The sequence below is a fragment of the Festucalex cinctus genome, chromosome 19, assembly GCF_051991245.1.
Source record: "Festucalex cinctus isolate MCC-2025b chromosome 19, RoL_Fcin_1.0, whole genome shotgun sequence".
Lineage (NCBI taxonomy): Eukaryota > Metazoa > Chordata > Actinopteri > Syngnathiformes > Syngnathidae > Festucalex > Festucalex cinctus.
The window spans coordinates 16,391,311-16,402,367 of record NC_135429.1 but is presented as its reverse complement, the minus strand read 5'-3'; the positions used below and the strand labels follow the sequence as shown (position 1 = coordinate 16,402,367).

At 36.8% G+C, this 11,057-nt stretch overlaps 1 protein-coding gene across 2 annotated transcripts; it reads left to right on the top strand.

Moving 5' to 3' along the window:
* The first annotated feature begins 2,545 nt into the window (after window positions 1-2,545).
* Window positions 2,546-9,655, top strand: c1galt1a (core 1 synthase, glycoprotein-N-acetylgalactosamine 3-beta-galactosyltransferase 1a). Of its 2 annotated transcripts, XM_077507110.1 has the most exons (4): window positions 2,546-2,964; window positions 5,063-5,485; window positions 5,555-5,724; window positions 7,929-9,655. In XM_077507110.1, exons 1-4 carry the CDS (start codon window positions 2,829-2,831, stop codon window positions 8,091-8,093), a joined length of 894 nt encoding a protein of 297 aa, XP_077363236.1. In that variant the 5' UTR covers window positions 2,546-2,828; the 3' UTR covers window positions 8,094-9,655. The 2 variants fall into 2 exon arrangements, with proteins under 2 accessions (XP_077363236.1, XP_077363234.1); XM_077507108.1 differs by having other exon boundaries at window positions 5,063-5,724.
* Window positions 9,656-11,057: the final 1,402 nt, after the last annotated feature.

Sequence of the window (11,057 nt, the reverse complement as noted above, 5' to 3'; positions counted from 1 at the left end):
TCTGGGGACTGTGAAAAAGAGTATTTTGACACATTTTCCCATTGCTTCGTCAATCTTCTTAGAGCAACTTGAACAATTGATGACGCTGCAGTAATTTCCGTACCACTTTTTGTTGTTTGTTGGATGAGCCATCATTCATTTCACGTTTAGTTGACAAACTCAATCGCAATACTGTATTGCAATAACTTGAACCTGGAAGCAAATCTTCTGTCAATAAAACAAAATGGACGCCACCGCAATTGCCGAGGTTTGCCGGACTCACCCGAAGCTGCCTACTGACGCTTCTGCTCTCATTCCTTATTTTGTTTTGTGATTGGAAGTGAAAACCATAACCAACTGCTTAACTGCTGCATCAAACTTTGGCCAGTAGAGAGCGCTAATTGACTACATAAGATATAGTAAAGAACACGAGAGGCTCGGGATGGGGGGGGAAAAAACAAAAAACAAAAAACGGTTTGTATTCGAAAATATATTTTGGTTTGATTAACCGAATTGAATCCTCAACTCACACTCCGCCTACAAAAGAATGCTATTTATAATAGCATGACATCTGTAAAATATGTGCATATTTTAAAAATAACTGGACCTGATGAGCTGTGATAGACCCGCACTCTCACAATCTTGCGAATGGGCGAGTACCGATACCTGGTATCGGTATTAGGGATGTAACGATATCCAAACATCACAATACGATATTATCACGATATGAAGGTCACAAAATGATAATTATCATGATATTGTGGGGTGTTGGCAATATTTAAAAAAGGTCACAATATTGTAAAAAAAATAAAATAAATAGAAAAGAGCTCATACTAAACAAAGAGCACAATATTGTGCTTTTGTACACAACAGCAATGCATATAAGCCACCTACAATCTCTAATAATATTGAGGTACTTACTTGCTAATGCAAGCACACATTGATCGCTTCACAAGCAAATAAGGTTCCTCTTCATCTGACAATGAGCATAGATTTTAAACATAGAAGGCCAAAACATCCCTAATGAAAGTTAAATTGCACTAATAAAATAGCCACTAGAGGGTGCTAGAACTGTACAAATGGAAATCAACCTGACTTTTTTTAACAGATGTGTTTCTTTTAAATATTGTGAACATGACGACGACGATATTGTGGCAGTTTTAATATCACATTATCACGATATTGTCCTTATGACATCCCTAATCGGTATCAGGCCTAGATGCACTCCAGTCAGTCTAACTGTGTATTATATTGTGCAGCCTAGTCCAACATTTGCCCATGTGAGGATTTTTTTTTTTTCATTGAAAGTTTAATATACATACAAATTCATCATGCTATCAAATTAATTATCTCTTTAACTCATTCACTCCCAGCCATTTTCACAGAAGTAATCCCGTTCGCTCCCGGCTGTTTTACTGAATTTTGACTGATTTTGCAAGGCCCACAGAATATTGTGTTCAATTGCTATCAAAGCAAAAGAAAGATTAGTCTCTTGTTTAATCAAGGAAAAAAAAAAAAAGAAAAAAAAAGTATGTTTCTATCTGTTTCCGTTTTGCAGCAATTAGCATTAGAAGAGAGCTAAGTTTCATCAGTTTTCACAAATCTATTCAAAATTCTAAGTAATTTAGCTTTTTTTTCTACATGGCCCTGGTTGATCTCCTTTGCTCTGCTGCCACCTGCTGGCCGTTTGTGTAATAACTACCATTTCTGCAACCGTTCTTTGCAGTTGAGAGGCTGCATCAATAGGCCGTCAGGTCAGACACGTTTTCGTTCAGTTTCGCTCCACTACCAGGGGCACTAAATAATCTTTACTTCATAAAATAGATTTATCAGTAGTAAGTAAGAATCCGTGGAGTTCACCCTGTGAAAACCCGCCAATTTTGTGTTTTCAAAGCCTTCTGTATGCTCTAGCACAAAAAACAAAAAAAAACAACAACGTATAGATACGTCTTTGGGACACTTAAAACATTTAAAAAAAAATCTTATTTACATGTTATTGGGAGCAAATGAGTTAAAAATGGTAAAAGGAGCCGGAAAATAGATTTATTTACAATATGACAAGTTATTTCCACTGCAATTGGCTGGCAAGCAGTTCAGGGTGTACCCGCCTACTGCCTAAAGCCGCCTGGGATAGGCTCCAGCACCCCGCGACCCTTGTGAGGAGGAAGCAGTTAATTAAAAAAAAATGGATGGCTGGATGGATGGAGGTTATTTCCATTTTTGTTCTTTTACAGTGTGGTCATGGTTTACAACCACAATGTGCAATTTCTTTTATTTTTTGTGCCGCCCACAAAAATGGACTATGTCCACAAACAAGGGCTGTGGGTTTTTTGTGTGTGTGTGTGTGTGTGTTTATTTTATCTTTCTCACATTTGTTAAACATGGAATGTGGTAACACAAGCTTACCCTCATCGTAGGCACGCACCTGAAAGCAGTGCGTCGTATCCGCCTATTCATATCTGTGCTCAACTGCTGGTTGAGAGCTAAGGCGCATGTAAATGACAATTTATCAAGGCAGGGGGAAGGGAAAAAAAAAAAATATCTAGAGGAGTCAGGAGAGCAGGAGGAGAAAGAGGGAGTGTCTGCTGAGCGGTTCATTGAAAGGCACAGTTGAACTCAAATAAATGCCCTTATTATATCAAGCGACTGTTGGGTGGAATTGAAGACAGCGAGGATTTTTGTTTTGTTGTTGTTTTAAGATCGATGAATGAACTGAATTAGGCTCCAGCAGAAAGGGAACTTTTCCCATCAGGGCACAAGGGCAAAGACACTCTTGTGCAAGTGCCTAGACTTTTAGTTCAGGAAATTGACCTTGTCAACTAAAGATATTATTTGACAGGTAATACAGAATGAGATTTAGGTCACGGTCAGTCTTTATCACTGGATTGCTGATTGGATTTATGTCCCTGCGCTACTTTTTGGTCTCCGATTTATCAGAGATCCACATAGAAGATGACTGGCAAAGAAACCAACTTGGACACAAAGGTAACCAGAAATTTCATAAATGTTGAATTATTATTTTTTTATTTAGTTGGGTTGCAAGCTTGTCAAAAGGTACAATATTTGTTCTGTAGTACCAACAAATGACAGCTGTGTAAACAATGCGGATAGTCATCAAGCACGGATAAAGTCAGCTGTACCACCGTAAATGTGCAATGATGCACTAAGTCCTTCAGCACTTAATGTGGAATACTGAATATCAGCAACAGTTATGTTCAGCTCCCGACCAATATATAGAGAGCTTAAAGTAACACAAGACGAATGCTGCATTCTCATCAAAACCGAAAAGGCGAAGTGGAACACTTCCTTCGTGAGCGTTTTACCGCGTAGTGTTTTTTTGGAACGATTGCCGCTCATTCGTGCTTTCTTGCGCACCAGAGCGGAGGAGGCGTGTCCCTTGGTGAACAATTGAGGACCGTGGAGCACTTTAGCGAGTCAACAAAACGTGAGCACAGCCGACTACTTCCACTTTTTTCCTCTTAATTTCCACTTAATTAATAAAATTGCATGTGCAAAATATAGCAGTATATAGACCAAACCAAAAAAATGCCACTCTACAAGTTTCACCATTTGGATCAGCATCTTAATACAATAGCATAGTGGACCTAAGTATTCTTAAAAACGAGGTAGAGGTTTTATTCCTAAAATACACATTATTTATTAGGGCCCGACCGATTAATCGGCCGATTATTGGCCTTCAATCATCGGCCAAAACAATCGGCCAATTGGCCAATTATTTCCCCCTTAAAACATTATCGAAGAAAAACGAAGTTTCCAACACTTTGAAAGTGCCCTGAATGCACCATTTTGCTTTCATAGCATTAGCAACTAGCAAGTGTGTAGTGTATGTTATTCTGCTTATTCCGTTGTCCCTAAGTGTCCTTTAAGCTGTTTAATGACACCGCAGTTGGAGTTAACTGTAAAACTAACCACACAACGTAAAGGATTACATCCACTGTATATTTAAATACAAAACATGCTTCGTTTCTAAAACATCGCTAGCCTAGCACGGACAGGAAGTTAGCAAATGCTAAAAGGAAGACAGGAAGTTAGCATTGACTTCGGGAGTGTTTTTCCTTCAAATAACGAATATCCACACACAAATCTTGTGGGAACACTTACTCAGAGATGAGATAACACTACGCAAAGGCACAAATTCTTCCCAATGTGTGAAAAACGAGTTATTTTAATAGAATTCAATCGCAACCTTCTTCTGTACTCACTTTAAGTGTGCACACCATGGATGCATGGCACCACACTGCCTCCAAGAGGCTAAAACCCACAGGAACAGTTAAGTTATCTTGATTAATATAGCACTTTCAAACAGTATTTGCATTATATATATTTTTAATAACTAATCAGCAGATTAATCAGTAATCTGTATTTTTTTCTGCCAAAAATCGGTATCAGCATCGGCCTCAAAAAGTGCATATCGGTCGGGCCCTAGTATTTATGTAGACCATTGCAACATTATGCACAGTTCAAACATATAACACCGTACTTGAATGTAGGAAAGTAAAATGTAAGTAATGACTACATTTGAATGTATTGAGAATATTGAATGAAAATCATACTCCAATAAATGTAAAATAAATAAATAAATAAACCTAAACATTAAATAACCTGTAAAAAAGCATCTGAGTTTTTTTTTTTTTTTTTTTTGTAAATACATAAAATATTTTGGAAGGAAAAAAAGTGCAAAGACTGCGATCAGTTCAGTGCAGAATTGCTGAGGTATTCCGGGAAACTTGTTCACCCTTTCCATTGGCCCAATTTTTTTTGCGTGAGGCTAAAACGGTGACAAGCTGATGCAACCAAAGAACAGTATATAAGTGCCCTCATTTCTTTCATCTTTGACGATTTGGCGCAGTTGCCACTTTTATTTATAAGAACTTTGCCCATTTCTACCACTACAATGTGCGGTTAGCCATCAAGCTATGCCTAGAAACAAGAAAAAAAAAATCAATTTCCCAGAAGTGTTGAGTGTTTGTTAATTGGGCTACAATGTCTCTGCCGTGTGCATGCATGAGTGGTGACTCTTGTATGCAGTACATTAATGATACATGATTTGTTTTACATCTAGGTGTCAACTTGAGTTCTACATCAAATTCTTCCCAAACAACTCGTATCTTGTGTTGGATCATGACCGGGCCGAAGAATATGATGTCCCGGACCAAGCACATTCAAGAAACATGGGCAAAGCGCTGCAACATAGTGTTGTACATGAGTTCTGTTAAGACCGACTTCCCAACTGTCAAACTGAATGTCAGTGAGGGACGTGAGCACTTATATTGGAAGACCATCCGGGCCTTTGAGTACATACACCAACGGCACCTGGACAATGCAGATTGGTTCTTAAAAGCAGATGATGACACATATGTGATTGTAGAGAATCTACTGTACATGCTGTCTCAGCTTGATCCCGAGAAGCCTTTGTACCTGGGAAGAAGGTTTCGGCCTTTTGTCAAGCAAGGCTATATGAGTGGTGGAGCCGGATACGTCCTCAGTAAGGAAGCACTAAGGAGATTTGTGAAAGGTTTCACTACAGGAGCATGCACTCACTTCTCATCTACAGAGGACATGGCTCTGGGGAAGTGTATGGAGACAATGAAGGTGGAACCAGTAGATACCAGAGATGTGAAAGCAAGACAAACATTTCATCCTTTCCCTCCCGAGCTGCATTTGGTCAGACAGTTCCAAAGGAAACCTTGGCATCTGAGTTATGAGCACTACCCTCCAATTCAAGTAAGAATACAATTCATTAACTCTTTGACTGCCAAAAACGTTTAATGACGCATTCTAAAATCCTCATGAATGCCGCCAAAAACGTTAATTTACGTTTATGTAGTTTTTTTTTTTTTCTCTGTCTGAATGGGCAGCGCAACGTCTTGTGCAGCGCTGCCTTGTCACTAAAAAAAATATTGTCAAAGTCACTGTTGTGCACAAAAAATGTACCTTTTCACAAAAAGCTTGTTTAATATTTTTGTATTTTCGTTTATGTCACTCAAATGACCTAATTTCAAATGGTGATTACTAAAGAACGGAATATGGTAGAAGCATACTTTTTTTTTTTTTTTTTCCCCTCATGAAAGAACGGAATCCAGTCTTTCATATGGTATCCACTAGGGGTGTGCTCAAAAAATGCGTAGCGTTCCAAAATTAGCAACATCGTGGCGGAACCTCTCGCTGTTCAAATTCAACAAGGAAACAGTGAGTAATTCTGCGAAAACAGAATCAATTGCAGCGACCATTCGTTTGTTAGCCTAAACGACGCCTGATTGATGCGACCTAAAAAAGGGCTGCAAACGTATCAGCGGGAGTGGTAGCCTACATGATGTATTCTTTGGAGTTTGTGACCTCACAAATACTGCAAGAATTCAGCTTTCTGGCTAGTGGAACCTGTAAAATAAAAATGAAGGATGTCCTGTTAAGGTTTAGGGCAGGGGTGTCCAAGCTTCGGCCCGGGGGCTATTTGCGGCCCGCCGTCCATTTTTTAGTGGCCCGCGACATATGCTAAAAATGGAATTTGACTCAGTTCAAATAAAATAAAAACAAAAATGTTTGGAGATGGTCAAAGTAAGAAGGGAAGGTGTCAAAAACACAGGTTATTCAAATTAACTAAAACTAACGAAAAAACTAAAATTCAAAAAACAATTTCGTTAACGAAATAAAACAAAAACGAAAACTAACTGAAACTACATTTTATGTTTACAAAACTAACTAAAATATATATATATATATATATATATATATATATACACACACACACACACACACACACACACACACACACACATACACATAGGGGTGTTAAAAAAATCGATTCGGCGATATATCGCGATACTACATCGCGCGATTCTCGAATCGATTCAATAAAAAAAAATTAAAAAAAAAATTTTTTTTTTTTTTTTTTCCAGAATTGTTCATTCGGTTGTCTTACCGATTCAACGTCTTATCATCATTGCCTTTTTTTGTGTGTGTGTGTGTGTGTGTGTGTGTGTGTATATCGATTTTTAAACTTCCATTTTTAATGGAAAAATATTCAACAAAACGTCTGACTTCGGGTTAGGATTCACACCTTGAGCATGGAAGAATGTTATATGAACGGAACATTAAGCCTTAATATTTTATTTTAATGCTGTTCAAACATGAAACAGATTACAACCTCTATAAGACTGAAATTTCAGACGAATAAATAATACATTTTCATATAAATCTTACACTCTACAAGCTTACTGATTAGTATTTTCTAAATTTGAATGAAAAAAAAAATCGCTATATATATATATATATATATATATATATATATATATATATACACACACACACACACACACAATAGCAATTATAGCAAAAAAGTCCTTTGTTTTAGTCTTTGGCAATTAATTTAATGCATGAGCCTTTATGATGATTTTAAATGTGACTTTTAGTAGATTTATTTTGATATAAACTGGAATAATGACGTCACGCCCATAGTGTTTTTTAAATGTTGTGCACGAGTAATACACATTTAAAAAAACTAAACAAAAAAACAACACAAAAAAAAACTAACTAATACTGAAACTAAGCATTCATTAAAGAACTAAAACTAATAAAAAAAAAAAAAAAACTAACAGAACCAACCTGAAAAATTAAAACTACGTAAATAAAAAACAAAACAAAAAAAAAACTAAACTAAATATATAGCTAAAATATATAACTAAATATGCAAAAGCACAAATAAATTATTTGTACAATTTTTAGGACTAAACACAATTTCTCTTCATAACATTATGTGGCCCTTGCGTCCTTCTGATTTTTTAGGCAGTTATGACTTAAATTTCATCAACTTTGGATTTCAAAGATTTTTGGCCATCTGCTCGATTGAGTTTTGACAATCCTAGTAGTTAATTGCACTGTTGTTTGTGCTGGTTGTGAATTTTAACGAATTTCTTACTCTTTTTCTCCAGGGTCCAGGATGTTGTTCAGATTTTGCTGTGTCCTTTCACTACATTTACGCTGTTCAACTCTATGCTCTGGAGTACCTGGCATACCATCTGCGGCCATATGGATATAAATACAGATTCCATTCCAGTGAACTTAAATATTTTAACGGGACAACAAAACAACTGTGAAACATGGGATTTTGCTAACAGCTTCTTTATTATTTGTCTGCGAAGACATTGCAGGCGTCATCAAATTTTCAAACCTTGATGACTTCTTCATCTCTGTTTAATTTTAACAGTGACTCCAGATGGTGAAAATAAAACCCAATTTTTTAGGCATTTGGGCCACATTACCACTTCATTAGAAAATTAAGTAGACAAAAAACAGTGTCTATTTGTAACTTTTACGATTTATTATTTCTGCCGCGCATGATTTAGATTCGTCATTTTTTTCACTCGCGCATGCGCAAATAATACCCTGTGGCATTATGGGAAGGTATGCTAACTTTGTAGCATGTAGCCTACAAGTACGTTCCAACATACTTGCGAGTATGTTTGAACATACAATCAAACCTCGGTTTTCGAACGCTTCTGTTCTCAACCAGAAAATTTGAGAATTTTACATCTCAGAACTTGTCCAAAAATTCAGCTCTCAACCAAACTGAAAAAAGCCGAGGGTACCTGAACGCGACTCACTCGGGAGCCGAGCTAACTCGAATGCCCAGGATGCTTCCTCCGTAGCACATTCGTGTTCAAAGTTCGTTTGGAGCAGACCTGTTTTTTTATTTACGCAATTATTATGATTATTTTTTTAAGTTTTGCATCGTGTATTAGCCCCTAATAATCGGTCCAAAGAAAGCAAGTGCAAGTGGTAAAGCTGGTGAAGAAAAGAGGAAGGTAGTGCGCAGAACTATTGAATTTAAAAAAGAAATGTTTGCATTTTGTTTGTTTTTTTTCATCATTTTAGATAGGATATCTCAATGAAACAGTGTCTATTTCTACCCTTTCATATTTATGGTAAACAGTGCAGTTTATGGTGTAAAATAGTATTAAAAAAAAAATTGGAAAAAGTTGTTTTTAGACTTGGAACGGATTAAAATTATTTACATTAATTATAATGGGAAAAATTGTTTCGGATTTCGAACAAATCGCTTTTAGAATAGCCTTCTGGAACGGATTATGTTCGAAAACCGAGGTTTGAAAATATTTGTGAGTATGTTCGAACATATTTGCGAGTATATTCTAACATATTTGCCAGTATGTTCTAACATTCTTTCCAGCCAAAAATGTTTACTCCACATTGGCAGGCAGCGCTACGCTTCCGTACAATTTTGCATGTTTTTTTGTTTTGTTTTTTTACAGTAATATACCTATTTTATAAAATATATGAAGGTTTGAACGTTTATTGAACATTTAAACAAGAGAGAATTGTGAGAAAAATTTAAATCCTCAATGAGAAAAGTGTATAAAATTGTGGTGAGGGGTTTTAGAGCCTTAAAACATTTAGGCTTATAATAAATGTAAAATGTAAAGCTAACTACTTTGCGGATTTCATTTATTGCAGTTATTTTTTTGGAACCTAACCTCAGCGGAAAACTAGGGAACACTGTATGTACAATAATTTCATTTGGGTGAAACATAATCCACAATTCAAACTTGGTCAATTTTTCCACTCTTTTCACGATTCGTGTTTTCTCTGGACCAGATGAGTTATCTTTTGTTTAAATAAAGATTCGGCAATGTTGTGTCCACATATGTTCGATAAGTCCATTTTTTCTCAGTTGTCGTGCCCTTTTGCCGGTGTCAGCGTTTAGTTTCGTGAGATTTTCGTTGACTTAGACGTGTTTGTTTACAGCGAAGCTCTTAAAAGAGCAATCTTTTTCTTTCTGTCAACAAACCTGATCAGAATTGGCGGTGGTCGTGTCCCTCCAGTTGGAAGCAAAAGGCACATCGGAATGTGCGCAGCAGTTAATCCCAAATCTCGACAATGAATTGTCACTTGCTGTTCAATAGATTCGTTCCCTGAAGTTTGGTCAGAATCCTCTGCGCTTGTTCCAGCCGCAGCAGGCACATCGTTGATACGATGATTCTGTTTCCAAATCATCCACTTTTTGTTCCAAGGCAACAATGCGTCGATCTTTTTCTTTGTGTCTTTCTCTTCAATTGCTGGATTTCCTGCAGAAGTGGCTCAATGCTCTTCATTTCAAGTAATTCGGAGACCATTACATTGAGTTTTACAAGAGATTTTATCTCCTCAATCTCGTCGGCTCTTTTTTCGTCAGGCAAAAATCCCAATGTAAAAAACAACAAGTAGTTAGAAGTCACGAGCGAGTGCAGGAGCAAGTACAGATGCGTACTTCCTCGACAGATGTGTGTACAGCAGTGTTTCTCAATTCCGGTCCTCCATGTCTCCCAATTCCCAATGCAGCTGATTCCAATGACAGCTAATCAGCCAGTTCTGGAGAAGCCTGATAACGATCCTCACCTGCGTTGCAATTAGGAGACATGGAAAACAGGCTGGCCAGGGGGGCCTGAGGACCGGAATTGAGAAACATTGGTGTACAGCAGGGGTGTCCATACTTTTTCATTTGAGGGCCACATCCAGAAAATCAGAAGGACGCAAGGGCCACATAATGTTATGAAGAGAAATTGCGTTTAGTCCTAAAAATTGTACAATTAATTTATTTGTGCTTTTGCATATTTAGAAAAATGCTACAGTATATAAACCAATTTATTTGTAATATGGCAATAATGTTATTATGGTTTTGGAATTTTTCATTTTAGTTAGTTTTTACTAGTTTTCAGGGTGGTTCTGTTAGTTTATATTAGTTTAGTTTAGTTCTTTAAAAAATGCTTCGTTTTAGTTTAGTTTGTTAGTTTCAGTATTAGTATTAGTTTTTTGTTTTTTTTTATGTGTATTATTTGTGCGCAATATTTAAAAAACACCATGGGAGCAACGTCATCTGAAGGTGCTTTTTTATTGGCTGCTGCTCGATGACGTCACTTCTGTGTGACATACTTTCAAACGTCATTATTCCGGTTTATGTCAAAATAAATCTACTAAAAATCACATTTAAAATCATCCCCAAAGGCTCATGCATTAAATTAATTACCAAAGACTAAAACGAAGGACATTTTTGCTATAATTATAGT

Bases quoted from the DNA above. Each gene is read 5' to 3' on its own strand.
- c1galt1a (XM_077507108.1), top strand. From the start codon at position 2,829: ATGAGATTTAGGTCACGGTCAGTCTTTATCACTGGATTGCTGATTGGA. The intron at 2,965-5,062 runs GTAACCAGAAAT...TTTTACATCTAG, and splicing joins AAACCAACTTGGACACAAAG to GTGTCAACTTGAGTTCTACA. The intron at 5,725-7,928 runs GTAAGAATACAA...CTTTTTCTCCAG, and splicing joins AGCACTACCCTCCAATTCAA to GGTCCAGGATGTTGTTCAGA.